A 17,568-nucleotide genomic window follows, 5' to 3' on the forward strand; every position below is an offset into this window, starting at 1 on the left:
ATATGTTGTTGCTGGTAATCGAACATGAATTTTTTTTTTTTAAGGAGAGAGGCGCGTTTGTAATAAAACGACATCGTTTTTGCATCCGTGTACCATGGGTATGGTGCATACGGATGCAGAGCATAATTTGCCGGTGGCATTGGCGTACAAAAACAATTCGACTTGGTTGGGTGATGCGGCCCAATTCAATATACAGACGTTTTTCAACTTAATTATTAGCCCAAATTATAAGTTAAATAGGATGGACCCCATATTGTTTACTAAGTATTCGATTATGTCCTTTGGCAAATTTGCTGGCAAGTTCGATTGTTTCTTGCAAATGTACGTTGAGATGACAATAGGTTATGGGATTTGCACATATTTATAGAGAGCAAACGTAATAAAAGACTTTCTTACTATATTTTTATCATACAAGCTAAGCACGAGAATTTAAGGTGATTGGTACCCTTCAACATATATATTTTCTAGATAAATTTTTAGAATTTTAGCATCCCTTGGTCTAGCTAGGCATGTTGCCTGTTTTGTGTAATTTTAAATCATTTAAACATGATTTCCAGTGGGACAGAATGACTCTTTATGCTTCAGTAGGTTGAAAAAGTAGCTATGAATAGATACTACATTATAACGGAGTCAGTAATACTAAAAAATACAAAAATAAAAATAAAAAAAATAAAAATAAATAAAAAACCCAAAACCCCAAAAACCCTACAACCACAATGCTATTTGGGAGTGTATATATATATATATATATATATATATATATATATATATATATATGTGTGTGTGTGTGTGTGTGTGTGTGTGTGTGTGTGTGTGTGCGCGCATGTGTGTGGCGACAACAGTAGCAGCAACAACGACAACAAGAGTATGCGTTTAGTTAACGTAGTCACTATCTAGGTTAGCGCATATTTGGAAAAATATTTCACAAGTAAATCGCACTATAAAAATCATGTGCGAATTGAACTAGTGACTCTTTAATACAAGAACTATACAAAAATACTTCACACATTTAACCACCCTTTTCTGGACTCATTTTAACTCTTTTATGATAAAACACTATTGTTTTAATCAAATCAAACCGTTGAATTAATCGATCAAATCGTGATTTACCAAATAACACCCCTATAAAATTTCTCAAACTATATATATAATACTTCATTGCTCGCTGCAAACCTGAAATCTCTAAAGCAAAATAAAGAAAAAGCAAAAGAATCAAACCCCCATCATAAGTACTACACATACTTCTCAAAAGAAAAAGCAAGAAAAAAAGTGAAAACTTATTTGTTATTATTACCCTAAAAATTTAAATGAAAAATAAAGATTCTTTTCTTATCAATTATGGCAACCTTTTCTTCAACTATACACATCTTCTTCTCTATCTATTACTATATCATATCAGTCCTCAGTCTTCATCTTCACCTTCCGGCCTTAACCATTATCTATGGCTTCTTCCCCATCTTTCATCGCCGCCATTTTTCTGTTCTTCTCCCCATTTCTGCAGCTCGCAAAATCTCACGAAAATGTCTGCAGAAAATGGTGTGGAGACATTCCTATTCAGTACCCTTTGGGCATCGACGACGGCTGCGGCAGCCCATACTACCGCCACATTATCACCTGCACCGCCGGCGACCTGCAGCTCCGGACACCGTCCGGGAGGTACGCTTGGACCGACATAATTTTGATTTTATTTATTACTGTTCAATGTTAGAACTAAATAATCTAACCATACTGAATAATAGTATACGAGAACTTGATCTCGTATTACTGGAAGCGGTAGCCGTGTTGATCTCCCGTCACAGTTAATGTTTCTGTTGTGTTGCTAGACCGTTAGCCATTATTTGCTTTGTGTTTTCTGGTAATATGACTACAGTAACTGAATGTGTTGTATATTGTAAATCTTCTATCTCATTAATCCAATTTATAATTGGCACAAAATTTGACTAACAATTTCTAGTTATTACACTACTGGAAATTATGGAATTTTCGATCACCTAAAAGTGATTTTAAATCAAATCGAAAGCAACCACTTTTGGTATCCGGAAAACATTTGTTGCTATTTCCGACCACTTTTTGTATCCGAAAAAACATTTGTTGCTATTTCCGATCACTTTTTGCTTTCGACTTAATTTAAGATTACTTTTAGGTGGTCCGAAATTCAATAATTTCCAGCAGTGTTAAGTCTAACCAAACTAGTCTAGTCAACTTGCACTACTGGCCCTAATATTTTATATATATATATATATATATATATATATATATATATATATATATATATATATATATATATATATATATATATATATTAGGGAAATTCTTATCTTCAATAGTTTTTTTATTTAATTAAGCTGATATTATGTCAATTTTGTGCAGGTACCCGATAAAGAACGTGAGCTATTCCGACCCGCACATTCTGGTAACTGATCCGTTCATGTGGAGCTGCGAGGACGGCGAGGATTTCAGGCCGACGAGGCCGTTCAGCCTGGACACGAGCACCCACTTGAGCCTCTCGCCGCAGAACGATTATCTGTTCTTCAACTGCAGCGGCGAGAAGGTGATCGTGGAGCCGAAGCCGGCGTTCTGCGAGCGCTTCCCGGAGCAGTGCGACTCGACGTGCGACAGCGCCAGTTTCCTGTGCCGCCACCTGCCGGAGTGCCCCTCCGCCCTGCGCGGCGGCAGCTCCTGCTGCTCGTACTACCCCAAGGCGGCGGAGTCGCTGAGGCTGATGCTGCGCCACTGCGCGTCGTACACGGGGGTGTACTGGCGGAACCTGGACGCCACGCCGGCGTTTAACCAGGTGCCGGAGTACGGCGTCCGGGTGGACTTCGATATTCCGGTGACGGCGAAGTGCTTGGAGTGCCAAGATGTTACTAAGGGCGGCGGGACGTGTGGGTTTGATATTGAGACGCAGGATTTCTTGTGTATTTGTGACAAAGGCAACAGCACCACTAATTGCTTTGGTATGTGGCCTTACTAAACTTTTTTTTTTTTTTTTTTTATTAATCATGAAAAATCTTATAATTTTGAAAATATGCAAAAAGGGATCTAAAATTCAATTTACAAAAATATTACCATTAAAAGGAATAAAGTAAGAATTCAAATTATATTGTTTGGTATGTCTGCCTTAGGTTCGTGGTTCTTTGTGCCACCGACCTGTATTTCTTCGTTGGTTGATAATTAATGAAACTCCGATCCTATGCTTTTCTCAAAAAAAAAATAAATAAATAAAGTAGGAATTCAAATTATATTGTTTGGTAGGAAAGAATAAAATTATTAGGAAAGAGAAGAGAAGAAGTGATATAAAAACTAAAATGTCCTTCTGTAATAATAATAGTATAATACTAATAGAGGTGAAACTTTGGAATAATGACCAGGGATCGAGTCTCACCAGCGGCAGTGTGGGAGCAACCTCTCAAAGTGAGGGGGGGCTTCTTGTGCGCAGTGAGCACCGGTCTAGCCTCTATGGTTCATGTTCAGTTGAGTCACCATGATTTACATCCTCCCAAATGCTCTGTCGGGCCGGGGTGTGGGGGGCCCTTAGGGTTGGGGTTCAGCCTTTGGAATAATAGTATAATACTAACAATAATCAAGGTAAAAAAGTCATTTTCTCCCATTGAATTGCAATTCATATGGGAGGGTATGAATTGCAATTCTCTCAACCAAACACTGTAATTCGGGTGGCCAAAGAATTATGTTGTAATTGAATTGCATCTACATCCAACCAAATAGCCATAGATTTTGATCACAAGTTAAATTGAGATTCAAGAAAATCAAAATTTAACTCTTTATTCTTCTAATTTTTTACATTTCACATTGATTTGGTACCCTACAATTTTGCAGATACTCGGCACAAGATGTCCAAAGTAGTAGCAGGTGAGGCATGTTGTTTTCATTTTATGTATTAGGATGCATGCTTTAGTATAAGATTAAAATGGTGCATATATGCCCCGAAATGGCAGCTCAACTAGTGGATTATGGTATGAGTGGAGTATAATTCTCATACCATAATCTCTCCTATGTGCGAGGTTTATATAATATACACTCTCTGAGTAATGACTGCAGACCGATTTTCCATGTCATACCGAAAAAAAAAAAATTGCATTTATAGTTTAGAAGTTGTAATTTTTTTGTAACTAAAAGTGAGGTTGGTGGTGCAGCTACAGCAGTATCAGTGGCAGGGGCAATTGGATTAGGAGCAGGAGTTTGGTACCTAAGAAGAGTGAGAGCAAAAGCTCCCGTCACACATGGTGTTCAGACAAACGATAATCGACTTTTTTAATATGGACTTTTTTTCTTTAACTTCCTTTTTAAGGTATCAAGTCTCTTACGCTCGTGAACATTGTTGAGGTTGACAAGCCGTCAATCCCGGAGTGGTTTAGTTCTTCTCTTGTAGTTATTTTTTACTCTTTTCTTGTATCAATAAAATAAAAAAAAAAATTAAAAAAAATTAAAAAAAAAAAAAAAAAAAAACTTTTGCCCAATTAATGGGATTACACTATTTTGTAATCTTATTTTGTCCCCCTACTTTTTACTCTCTTTTTTTACATTTTATTTTTATTGATAATATATAGACCACATTTTGCACTTCAGTTAGATATATGCATTGCTTGCATGACACTCCAGAAATCTTCCTTTTTCTCAATTTTAATGTATATATAACAGTGGTTTCTTAAAAAATGTATATATAACAGTTTTTTTTTTTTAAATGATGCAATATATAAACATTAAAGACAAGATTAAGTGGAATTAATTAGTATATGCAAATATAAATTCTATATATGTATGCAGTAATACCCAAAGGAGAACCGTCCCAAAATATGACCCAACTAATACTCGACTGAATTAAATTGTTAAAATTGAGTATATATATATATATATATATATATATATATATATATATATATGCAGCAAAACCTTAGGGGAACTGTCCCAACCAATATTCACCTGAATTAGTCTCATCTCGAAGAGTGCAGATACAAGTACAATATGAAAAATAAATAAATAAATAAATAAATTGTTTTGTATATATTTTTAATACTTAAAGAATCCCTTAGTAATTAAGTGAATGTATGCACAGAAGGGGAGAGATGAAAGCAAAAGTAATTCCCAGTGAATACCAATGGAAGATCAGAAAAACTGAAAATGCATTGTTTCATTTTCTGTGGGTATAAAACTATCCAAGAGACTACAATTCCTTCCTAATACACAAGAAAGAACCTATGGAGTAAAAGATGCTTGCCACAGCTTGAACATACAAGCTGCGCGATTCTACGATTTCCTAACACCAACTAATTCAAACTGTGTCAAGCTAAACATTAAACATCGGTTCGATTACCTCTAACTCGAATGTTGAACGGGCATTCACACCTCGGGGTCGTGCACGATCAAAACATTACCTTTGATCTATGTTGCCCATTTGGCGTGCAGCGCTGAAGAGCATTGCAAGCAGGCTTCGGGAGATGTCTCGAGAGTGTTAGTAGCGAGGAGTCACTGGCGGATATTAGTGCATTATGGTGGAGGGATCAAACTGGCTAACTACTTCATCACTCAAAAGGCGCATCGCAGCAGCTGGTGAAAACTTTCTCCCGAACAAAAAGCAAGGGACAAATGTATGGTTATTACGGCACCACTCTGTTCTGAACTCGGTGTCATAGTATACGTTGGTGATGTCCTGTTGAATAACGGGAGGGTGTAAGCTATACTAGATGATTAATATGTTGATGGAAAGAATAAAAAATGGTCAAAACACGAAGGATGGTCAGAAATATGTAACATAGACGCACCTTAATTTTTTTAATATTCTCAGATCTTGCATCTCTATAGGAAAACGTTACAGGATGCCAATTTTTTTCTGTTTTGGTTTCAGAATAGTTCCAAACTGTGTATGTTACCGTTCTGCGTTCAAGTTCACCTACAAGTCCAAGCATCTGTATAACAAGGAAGAATAAACGAAATAAAGTATTTGTGGGGAAAATGTAAAGAAAATAGTAAAATGTGGGATTGTAAATTAGAAACGGTCCCTGCATTGGCCTGTTTAAGGATTACTTTTGTCCAGTTTTCAATAGTTGGGGAGCGAAAAGTGGATGTAGTGCTCATCTGGGATACAATTACTCAAATAAATATATCGGTATTACTTACTTCAAGTAACGTCGGCACGTAGTGTTCATCCGAGATACAATTGTGCTGCTTTTGAAGTTTCTGCAACATTTATCATAGGTTAGACGAGATGATTCAAGGTAGTGAAAGTTACCAGCAGTTATGCAAGATACATAAAGATATTTGTATGCTTTTGCAGACCAATCGGAAATGTTTAGAAGGAAAGTTCTTATGTTTACTGCGTAGAATAGTCAGCAAATCAACTTACAAGATTCAGTTTCCCCTTACTGGCCTCCATTGGCGGGCGTCTCTGCATGGCGGCAATAGAATGTAATGCCAGATAGTCAGTTACCTCATTATACACACACACATACAATTCAAGCTGGAAAACCATTATTTCCAAGAGAGTGTGTGTGGATGCCAGGTACCTTACAAAACTTCTCGAAAACTGGGAATATAGCTTCATCATCTGCAACAACTTTGGCATGCTTTCGGATTAAAGTGATCCACTAGAGTAAAACAGTATTACATTGGTTAGTTAGCCGATACGATGTGAATAGCAATAATGATGACGTTGTTTACAAACTATATGTGTGTGTATAATGATGTGATAAGCACATGTCAATTACATGGCTGAAACTACTAGTTACACCTAATAACAGTACAGGTTGCTTCTATTACATCTCAGATCTAGGCAATAGGAAAGTCGGGACTTTTAGAACAAGTTCCTGACCTAAAGACAAAGTTGAATGTAGAAGAAACGGTTTTTGAAATTCCCTATTGTTTGCATTGATCAGGATGTATTTTCACTTTCATCAAGGCAGCCAATAGGGTGATAGATATCAGATTGGTGTTCCAACAGACATTTAAGATTAAAAATTGCTCAAAGAACGGTTATGAGATCATATTCACATTTGTACAACAAGACTGAGATAGTTTACCTGTGATCCTTTCCGCCATTTACTCTTCGGTATAAATGGTGTCATCCATGGGTTGTAGCGACCATCATTCTTATCAATAAAACTAGAAAGACAAGTAGCACTTCTATCAATACAAGATCATTAACACGTAAAAACCCCTGGGTGCAAAGAGTACAATATCCATTCTACCTGTCCACAAAACTCCTGGGAGAATTCACCAAATATTTGTATATATAGCTGAACTTGTGTAAAGGGACACAGCTGCAAAATTTAGTATGCCTTTAAAATCGTTTCACGTTTCAAGTCATAAGCAGCTATAGAGAGCAGAGTCCACGGAAACGAAGGTCATGAATTGATAAACATACATTGCCCCATTTAGTGTTTGCCATCCATACTCTTTGAGGAACGTTTGATATAAGAAGTATTTTAACAAGTTCAAGTCAGCACGCATTGAGGTTAATTACTTCATAAGTTGGACAATACAATCATGGGACATGCATAAACCACAGCACATACAAGTACAAGCCAAAGCACCAACCTGTCTGATAAGAGAACAAATCTTTGATTCCTCGGATCACCAAGAGCTGCCGCAAATAATAACTTCTCCGCTTCTATCATGCTTGATTCTCCCCAAGCTACCTGCATCCACCCTCAATACCAATCAAACAACAAAACTCGGCAGTTTCCATGAAACCAAGCCAGCCATCATCTTAATCGCAAATAATTTACATAACCTCCACAAGACCCAAAAAAACAAAAAACAAAAAAAAAAACAGAGAGAGAGAGATATATATAGCTATTATCTAACTGCATCTAGTTGTATTGAAGCAAAACAAGAAGCACTTTTATAACAATGGTCAAGTAGCATATTTTTCTCAGTTCTAATATATTCCAAAAACCATGTAAAAGGTTAACATTTCTACCTAATCATATTCAAGCTGGGAGCTTTGTAACTTGGTTCCCCGAACTATTAAGCAATCAATAATCACAAAGAATTACCTTAATGCTATTCTTCAACTGCCGATTATAAAAGAAAGCCGATCTTGTAGTAGACTTATCAAACACAAATCCAGGCTCCGTATGTATATAAATTGAAAAGTTAGCAATATCAGCATTCTGCAAAGAGAAAAAAAATGGAAGCATACAATTTGTGAGCTTGACAATTCCTCACTCAAAATTATTCAATTTCAATTGAAATGAAACGAGAAAGTAAAATCTATAGCCATGATCATAAGATTCATAACCATGCTTTTTACCAAGAACCAAACTTTATCGAGATGCTGGCTACTTAGAAAGTTGAAATCAGAATTAACCAACAGCAGATACAAGAAATTTATATTACATTAAAACAAATTCTTCAAGTCCCAAGTTGGTCTCAATATTACAAGTTCTACTCTCAACGAAGCAACCTATTTGTCTTTTTAATTTGAGTCAGTCAATTATGGACAAACTAAACAGGTTTACCTCTTGTGTTCCTTTGTAGCTAAGATCACTATGCCGAGATTTACCCTGTAACCATAAATTACAAGTTTGACTCTCAAAAGAGAGTCCTATTAACTTTTTAGTTTAAACTAGTCAGCTATAAACGACCTGGCTGGTTCAGTTAAGATTACTAGACATGATTTAATCATTCACGCTCTAGTGACTGCGAGTTTCATCGTCACTCAAAAAATAAATTAATTAATTTAATAAAAATAATAATTATTATTATAATAATAATAATAACTGTAACGAAAATCGTCTCACCTCGAAGAAACTTCCCCAGAGAAAATCAAGCGGCAAATTCGTCTTGGCTAGAAAGAGGAAAGCAATCTTAGGATTGCCGCGTAAATCCCCGTCGGGAGTTCGAGATCTACCGGAAGCAAAGGCGAGCTCGGAATCGGACGGGGAGTAGCGCTGCAGCCTAAGGAAAGCTAACACACAGAGAGCGAGTGACAACGTGATCACCAATTTCCACCACACCCACAACACCTGCCGCACCGGTAAAAATTCCGTCGCCGCCGCCTTCGCCGGCGATTTCTTCGTCATAGATCAAAGCTCCTCCGCCTCTTCCTCTTCCTCCTCCGCCTCCTCCTCCGACCGTGAACACTGAATACATCAACAATTCACGCGCAGACGCACTTATTATGCGCGTTACATCATCTATAGTCATAGAGAGAGAAAGAGAATCTGTGCATTGATGCGATGATTCAGATGGCAGGCAAGCTTTCGTTTAAACTCCCAGCTCATATAAACTGTTGTATTGTCTTTTAGGAGGAAGGAGAAGATCAATACGGCGCCGTTTCGATGAGGGTTTATAAGTTTATTGTTTCCTTTTTACCATTCTCCTTGAAACAAATACTGCATGATTAAACTAATCATCAATTTGAATTTTAACTTTTCCTTTGCCAAATTTGGCCCTACTTATTATCTTAAAATTTAAATTTTAAAAACAAAACAAAACAAAAAACAAAATGCAAAATATTTACATTCCGTGATATAAGATTAATACAGTTGAGTTGCTCGATCAGACGTCACACGAGGCACCTCTCTCCAAAGGTGTTGCTCCATTTTGGTATCAAAGTGTTATCATCGTCACTTATTTTCATAATAATGTGTGCTAATTTTGTTTCGAATAGTAAAATCTTACCTAGCTTAGAGAACATTCAAAAATCATAATTACATGCCTCAAATACACAATTTTTTGGATGACGAAAGAAACTCACAATAACTATTGGAAGATGTGTATAGAATAAATCTCGCTCATATGTAATAATTCGCAAACCACATCAGTGAAGTAAATTGCACTAAGAATATCTCCAATTGCATAAATTTTTTGTTAGGTTTTTTGTGCCACATAGGAGGGGAAAAGAGGAAAAAAAATTGCTTGTCAAAAAAAAAATAAAAGAAATGTGTAAATATTAACCTTCGTTGTGCGAAAAGAAGTGAATAAAACATTACTTTCGTACTTAAAAGTTCACTAACTTGATTGTTATTAACACTTCTCAATTAAATTCGTCACATATGATCTTTCTAGTGTTAATTTATCTCTCTTATATAATTTATAATTATAACACAATAATAAAGTTTACAACACCTCTCGATTGATTCGCACATGACCTTTCTAGTGTCAATTTGTCTCTCATATGTGATCTATAACTAATACGGCAAATTATGCCGTACAACCATGAATTGGATTCATAATTTCTATACTATAGATTCATAATTTCTACACTATATATTTATAATTATTGAACTCTATATTCACAATTACAAAACTCTATGTTCATAATTTTCAATCTTCATATTCTCAATTGTTCTCTTATACACAAATCTCTGAACTATATGTTCATAATTTGATAACTATACAGTTTAGAAATTACGAATCTATACTTCTATAATATAGAAATTATGAATCTACAGTATAAAAATTATGAATCTATAGTATAGAAATTATGAATTCAATTGCACCTTGCATGATGCACACGGTTACACAGCATAACGCTCCAACTAATACACAAGAATGAAATTTACATAGTATACAAGAATGAAATTTATACTATATACACTCTTAAATAGTAATTGTAAGTTATCCTCGCCAACCCCCTCCCCCAAATTAAAAAAAATAATAAAAAAATAAAAACACACACACACACAATTTATCCTACCAAAAAATAGGAACCAAGTCATTTCACAATCCATGTATTAAAAGGGCAGACCAACTTCTAGTTTACATCAAAATGGTTCTATGAATACTTTAGTAACAAGGAAGCAAATTAATGAACAGAGTAAAAGAATGAATCACACACTTCCCATTGATGAATTATGCCTTTCCAGTTGGTGAACCAGTAGGGAAAAAAGTCTCCACATGGTGAACCTGCAACTACATGATTATACACACAAAATTTTGAAAGAAAAGCTCTTGCTATAATTTACATGGCGGTGGTACCTAGTATATCACATTTTGCAGTGTATATAAAAAGATCAAGGTTTTTCCTTTTCATGAATCACCTCCACCCGAAACGATGGCGAGGAGCCACCGCTGCCTTTGCTGGGAGCTGGGGTGTTTTTCCGAGACTGACGTTTCGTTTGGACCAGCACGTTCTCTTCGTCCGCCTTTTCGCTGATGCCGTCGTAGTCATACTCGTCCTCGTTGCCTTTGAAAACGGGATGGATATATGCGTCTTGAAGGTACGGTTTTAGGTTGAAGTTCGGTTCCCTTGCTTGTTCTAAAGTGTCTTTCATCTTGGCTTCCTGGAAGAGCCCAAAAAGCGTTGTCATTTTATATGACGTTTGGTTGGCAGGAGGGAATTAGGGGGAAGGAATTGTAATTCCCGAATGAATAAGGTGGAATAGAGTAGGAATTCAAATTCAATTGTTTAGTAGTCAGGAATAGAATTACTGAGAATTGAAAGGCAAGAAGTGAATAAAGACTAAAATGCCCTTATGTAATAATAATAATAATAAGGGCAAAGTTGTCATTTGTTGTGGAATTCCAATTCCGGGGGACCCTAGGAATTGCAATTCAAATTCCATTGTTTGGTAGTCAGGAATAGAATTACTGAGAATTGAAAGAGAAGTGAATAAAGACTAAAATGCCCTTGTGTAATAATAATAATAAGGGCAAAGTAGTCATTTGCTGTAGAATTCCAATTCCGGGGGCCCTAGGAATTGCAATTCCCTCCGACCAAATAATGGAATTGTAAATTCCATGAAATTTGCTAGTAATGGAATTGCCATTCCATCCTACCAAACACCCCGATCACGGAAAAGAGCTTAGAACAAAGGCAAAACCGAGCTCATCAAGTTTAAGTTTTAGTGAATACCTGTAGTGGATGTTTGGTAAAAGCAGATTCGTAGCGCCCTTTGCAGTACAAATGGAACGTGATGGTTAATACCGGAAGGACGATGAGGAATGGAGCAGACTGAGCAGCGTGTTTTGTGCTTAACAATCCCAATGTCGAGACCTGCGAGAAGATTAACGCGAATATGATCCTTCCGTGGACATCAGGCCAGAACGCTGCCGCACTTTCATACTCTTGGTTGTATACATTTATAATCTGCAACGTAAGACAGAAATCGGTAAACGATATTTGAACCCTACATACACAGTTACGAAAGTAAAGAGAGAGTTTCTAAATGTGCTGTCGTATATTGTCTCAAACTGTCATATAGAAAAGAGAATACAAAGCCCTATAAATAGGTGCTAGAAAATTGAAGCATGTACTCCATCTCAACTAAAAGCCTAAGCTAATTGCACATTAATGGTTATATGCTCAACACGCCCCCTCACGTGTGCGGTGGGTTCCAAGCAACACGTGGACCGTAGTCGCTTATCGGCCTTTGGTCTGGCTCTGATACCAAATTGAAGCATGTGCTCCATCTCAACTAAAAGCCTAAGCTAATAGTTGGATTGCACATTAATGGTTATATGCTCAACATAGAATACTACAAATAGGAAACAAGTTTCCATATACCTTACGCCCTTACCTACCTAAATCCCTAAGACTGCCTAATCTATAGAGATTCCATATATCAAATATATATTCCATAACATTAATTATGTCGAGAAACGCAGTACCTGATGCCGAAACACGACGTATGCGAAGGCAAAGAATACGAGAATGAAGGGAAGAAGGATAGGCGTGACAGCAGCATAGACGAGGCCTAATAGGAAGTATAATTGTATTCGAGGTTCGTTAAAATTGAAACAAAGGCTCCCGGGATTCATCGCATCCTCCCGATCCTTTTCGGTCTTAACCAAAAAACTATTCTTCAGATGGAAGAGTATCAACGCTTTCAACCTCAAGACCTCCCCGGCAATTCCAGTCCACCCGTCAACCATTATATAGGTTATGAAAAAAGTCGCTTTCATCGGGATCGCAGCACCAATGGTTTTAGGGATCCTGCAAAATAAAAACTACTGATTTATCGAAACAATTCCACAAATAAAACCAATTAATGGACCGAAATCGAAAGCGTTTATGTTGGAATAACATACTCGTCTGCGGATTGATGGATGAAACTGTTTAATTGTTCAAACGCAGCTCCAGCAATTACGCTACCAAGAAAAACATTCACGAAGTTGAAAATATAATATCGGGACGCGGATCTTCGCTCTAAAGATGATTTGCTCGTAAAGCCTTCAAATTTGGACATCAGCATCAATATAGTCGGTAGAAGTATGAGGAAAATCTTTAAAATAATCCCGGGGAGAAAACCTTGAATGAATGACTTGACGAAAGGTCTGCACGGAAGTTAGGGCAGTATTAGTAAACAAGAAATCCCGTTTTTAGTTTTTCCTATGTAAACAAGAAAACCTTGAATAAATAACTTCACTTACGTGTCGATGATTTCCTTCAAAAATGGTAACTTTTTCCTGATTCCTTCGATATTAGCGAGAGATTGGACAAACGTGATTGGAATCATGAAAAAGAACGTGAGGAAAAAGAAGGCAACTCCGATTATGAGCTTCCTAATCGTCAGTGAAACATAGGGAATCGCCAGGTTTTCCCAGTATACATCACGTGGCTCTGGGGCCCACTCTGTCAGCCACAATGTCGGGTTCCGGGATTGTTGTGTTTGCGCACAAACCGCGGCCGCCCATCGAGTTTTAAAGGAGACAAATGCTACCGGCATGATAGCTTTTGCATCGTTTTTAACCCGATCTCTTTCCTCCTCAATCTACATCCAAAACTAGACTTAGAAAATCCGTAAAAGTAAAGAAACAACATATAAAGTAATTACTTTATATTAGTAAATCAAAGAAAGCGAAAATATTAGTAATTACTTCTTTCGATAATCTTTCAATCTCAGCAATTTGATGATCGATTGCATCCACTTTCTGCCCACAGAGGCCAAGAAAACCAGTCTGCAAGTTCGAAAAGGAAGACGCGAATTTAAAAGCACTGAAGCAAGAAAAATAACACTTCTTAAAAGATCAAGGTTGCCCCCAACTATACCTTCATTCTGGGGCGTTTCGATTGATTCCCTCTCAAATATTTTAACTGGTAATAATCTAGCCAATTTTGATTACTTTTCTTTTGCTCGACCAATTTCGCAAGTTTGTTTGCATTGTATACAACCTGCAGAGATTTTCTAATATAAGAAAACGATGCAAGAACGAAAACCCAAGACACATTTTTCCCTTCTACATAATCGCATCGATGGGAACTAAAAGTCCGAGTGATGCAAAGAGATAAGACGGACCTGATTCGTTAAATAATTATCTTGATGATTAACCAGGAAAAAATGCTCCACCGCTTCACTGACTGATTCATCAGGGTCTGGGGGAACATTCCTCACAAGGACCTGTAAAAAACATAGCGAGAAGTAAGCATATGATGCATATAAGAGTTGCTATCACGATAACAAAGTCATGAACTAATGTGCATAAGTTTTGAAAACGCTACACATTTTTTTTGGTCAGGCCATGAGGTGTCCTGAGCAGACCCTAACTATAGGAGGCACCTTTAAGCCCGTACCATACTCTGACTAATCCCCAATCCCCATTCGCACCGGGATGGCCCAATTAAGGGGCAAAGTGCTGGCCAGATTGGTTTTTCCATATGAGAGGGGGTTCGAACTCCCGACCCTCTCTTAAGGGATGAGAGTGCACGGCCACTCACGCCAACCAAGCTGGTTAAACGCTACAGAATTGTGATACTCTATGGTTAAACCTAAATCCATCCTAAAAGGGATTCGGTAAGGAAACATGTACCATACCGTAAATTGATCAGGGCGGCGCCCTTGCAAAGCTAGAAACTGGAGACGCATATCCGCAACTTTTTTATACTCCATTCGAAGAACATAGCATGTCCAAAACGTAAAAGCATATGCCATTACTATATGAGTCCAAAACCTACATACAACAATATTCTCTGATCATTGTACCGAGCACTTATCTTAGCAAAACTAGAGGTAGACGATCTCTATACATATACAACTTACAACAGTAATACTTGACGAAAACATAATCGAAACACTTGTTTTTTATCATTCAAAAGGTTCTTTGCTAAATGACCATCAACCCACATCAATGACCAAAACTAAATGAGGATCTTTCGTAAGTCTCATTTAGACTGCTCGTTCCTCTTAATTCAAATGTATGAAAGAGTAAATATCTGTTAAAAGCAACACATATGAGTTTAGAAAAAGAATTAAAAGTTCCTAACCTGGGTGATCCAAGTGGAACGTTAGAAATAGAGAGCTTATCAATGTCACTGTGGGTTAAATCCGATCGATTCAAGGTGTTATTGGTCCAGTTAACAGGTACGAGGATAGACCATGAGAGCAATGCCAAAGGAACAAAAATCTTAAGCCTGAAAAAACCGTGGAAACAAAAATTGGCAAAAGCTCAGATAATAACCATAGAGAGTCCAACACAAGTGCTTTGAAAAATTCCGAATAAGATTAAACGCTCCAAGAGCATACCCTAGCAAGTAAATCCTCAAATATACCGCAGAGTCAAGTCCAGCATGTTCAATAAGCTCGGGTTCGGGCATTCTAAGTGCATCGGGCACCCAATTCAGAAACCTCACGTAAGCTCTCCAATCCAAATTGACAAACCTCTTTAACAACGCCCCAGAGTGCGTGGGGCTATCTCTCAACCCCTTGAGATACCATTTCGGGAAATAGACTCTATCGTTAACGGGCTGAAGGCGTATAATTGCGAATGCAACAAGGAATATAAGCGCAGTAAGAATGTTAATAGCAGCTGCAAGCCCTATATCTGCAAACGTCGCCATCTAGCAGCGGCATAAACAACAGAGCTTCTTTTCAGACATTCGGTCTTATAAACAAGCCAAACCAGAACAACCTAGATCAAGATTTAAGATTCATGTTCACATATGGACAATCAATTAACTCCAAAACAAGTTCACAACATTGCTATTGGCTGTACAAAGTCCAGATTACGGTGATTCTTGTACTCTTTCCAATATTTTACCTAAATATTCATGTCTCCATTACAATGCATCTTTCCACAAGTCAAATACATGAATATACTTATATACATACAGAAAAACAAACAATTCATGCATGAGGACCAATACAGAAAAGGAAAAAACCTACCCCCTCCACCCCCCAATCAACAGAGGAAAAAGACACAATCTTTGCCACAGAACATTCATGTTTAAGATGCCAGCTTGATTCCAGAACAACAAATTACACATGAGAACAAGCAAAAAGAGAAATAACAAATAACAGCCCAATTAATCAATGAAAAAGACACCATCTTTGCTATGCTCAATACCCATTAAAAAGAAAGAAAAACCCCATCTCGATTCAAAAGGACACAACCCCATTAACATGTTCTCAAATTACCACTAACAAAGTAGGGGAAAGTTCGTACTTTCACGGCTATTCACTGCGAAGCAGTAAAGGAGGAAGCAAGGAGCGGAATAGAGCCGTAACGAGAGCCCTCCGATCGAAGAGATGAACGAAATCTCAGTGAACCCTCCACTTTGAACTCGAAGCAACGCGAAATACAGCCAAATCTCTCTGTAAAAACTCAAGAAACGAATGGTCCCAACAATCTACTATGGCCTCGTTATCAGCAAAGGAGAAAAAGGAGAAGAAAGAAGAGTGTTTGCTGAGCTTCGAAGAGACTAGAAGAACATGGGGGCGGTGCCGTTCTAAGCGTTTTTCCTGGGGAACTGAATCTTTATCACATATTGACGTTAGCTTACATATATGTATATATATATTGCGCATCCAACGAACCGTAGATTATTGTAATTACCAAATAATCACTTTTAATTAAAAATATACTAATTATATTATTATATTATTATATTATATTAAAATAATAAATTAATAAAATACTCCGGTAGCACTTTTCGTGTTTAAATTATTTTTTATATTATATTAAAATAATAAATCACCAAGATTATGTGGTCTAATGGTACTCGAGTTTGACTTCCATTTAGAAGATTGTGAGTTCAATGTGTCAGTAGGTTGAGAAAATATATGAACGGATAATAATTTTTTAAAAAAAAAAAAAAACTTTATAGATAGTTGAGAGACGAAAGTAATCTCGATGTAATTGAGTGACAAAAATGATATTTTTCTATAATTCAGGAGTAAAAAAGTATCATTTTTAAAGTTAAAAATAATATAATCTGTAAGGTATATAAACATATATGATTTATTTTCAAAAAAATAAACATATACTCCGTATGATTTATGTTTTAACACTCAGATAATGTACGGTGTGCATTATAAAATACAATATCGTCATTATACTTTTCGTTTGACAATCTTTTACTTTATTTATTAACAAAACACATGATACATTTCGTCGAGCATATTATATTTTATTTATATTAGTGGATGTTCTTAAATAAAATGTTGCTTTTATTAAATTATTATTATGACTTACAGATGATAAAATAATAAACTGATCACATTAAAAATTAATCAGATAGAGTTATATGGAATAATATAAAATTAATTAAGATTATATTGTTTTGTACAAATAACATTGTTGGTTGTAAAAACAATATTTAAGTGTAGATTGATATAACTACTTTGAGCACCAATACTTGTACTAAATTATTTATTTTTAAAAAATTAA

The 17,568-nt window shown here is 36.5% G+C and overlaps 3 protein-coding genes across 6 annotated transcripts; 1 reads left to right on the forward strand and 2 right to left on the reverse strand.

The window, feature by feature from the left end:
- Positions 1-1,382: 1,382 nt before the first annotated feature.
- On the forward strand, positions 1,383-4,614 carry LOC109169718. Its single transcript, XM_019318610.1, has 4 exons — positions 1,383-1,656; positions 2,371-2,957; positions 3,838-3,870; positions 4,155-4,614. The coding sequence occupies exons 1-4, from the start codon at positions 1,442-1,444 to the stop codon at positions 4,274-4,276; spliced, it is 957 nt and encodes a 318-aa protein (XP_019174155.1). The 5' UTR covers positions 1,383-1,441; the 3' UTR covers positions 4,277-4,614.
- Positions 4,615-5,122: 508 nt separating this feature from the next.
- LOC109169706 lies at positions 5,123-9,337 on the reverse strand. Of its 2 annotated transcripts, XM_019318588.1 has the most exons (10): positions 8,760-9,337; positions 8,013-8,129; positions 7,552-7,652; positions 7,203-7,274; positions 7,035-7,116; positions 6,522-6,602; positions 6,362-6,403; positions 6,136-6,195; positions 5,781-5,924; positions 5,123-5,668 (listed from the first exon to the last, which is right to left on the reverse strand). In XM_019318588.1, exons 1-10 carry the CDS (start codon positions 9,039-9,041, stop codon positions 5,498-5,500), a joined length of 1,152 nt encoding a protein of 383 aa, XP_019174133.1. In that variant the 5' UTR covers positions 9,042-9,337; the 3' UTR covers positions 5,123-5,497. The 2 variants fall into 2 exon arrangements, with proteins under 2 accessions (XP_019174133.1, XP_019174142.1); XM_019318597.1 differs by lacking the exon at positions 6,362-6,403.
- A 1,437-nt stretch (positions 9,338-10,774) lies between these two features.
- On the reverse strand, positions 10,775-16,663 carry LOC109169690 (calcium permeable stress-gated cation channel 1-like). Of its 3 annotated transcripts, none has more exons than XM_019318578.1 (12): positions 16,345-16,663; positions 15,426-15,739; positions 15,167-15,313; positions 14,718-14,853; positions 14,202-14,303; positions 13,955-14,077; positions 13,783-13,863; positions 13,336-13,676; positions 12,994-13,239; positions 12,574-12,898; positions 11,819-12,052; positions 10,775-11,246 (listed from the first exon to the last, which is right to left on the reverse strand). In XM_019318578.1, the coding sequence occupies exons 2-12, from the start codon at positions 15,737-15,739 to the stop codon at positions 10,977-10,979; spliced, it is 2,319 nt and encodes a 772-aa protein (XP_019174123.1). In that variant the 5' UTR covers positions 16,345-16,663; the 3' UTR covers positions 10,775-10,976. The 3 variants fall into 3 exon arrangements, with proteins under 3 accessions (XP_019174123.1, XP_019174104.1, XP_019174112.1); XM_019318559.1 differs by having other exon boundaries at positions 15,426-15,746; XM_019318567.1 differs by having other exon boundaries at positions 15,426-15,810.
- Between the last annotated feature and the right edge of the window lie 905 nt (positions 16,664-17,568).

This window comes from Ipomoea nil, unplaced genomic scaffold (genome assembly GCF_001879475.1).
Source record: "Ipomoea nil cultivar Tokyo-kokei standard unplaced genomic scaffold, Asagao_1.1 scaffold0317, whole genome shotgun sequence".
Lineage (NCBI taxonomy): Eukaryota > Viridiplantae > Streptophyta > Magnoliopsida > Solanales > Convolvulaceae > Ipomoea > Ipomoea nil.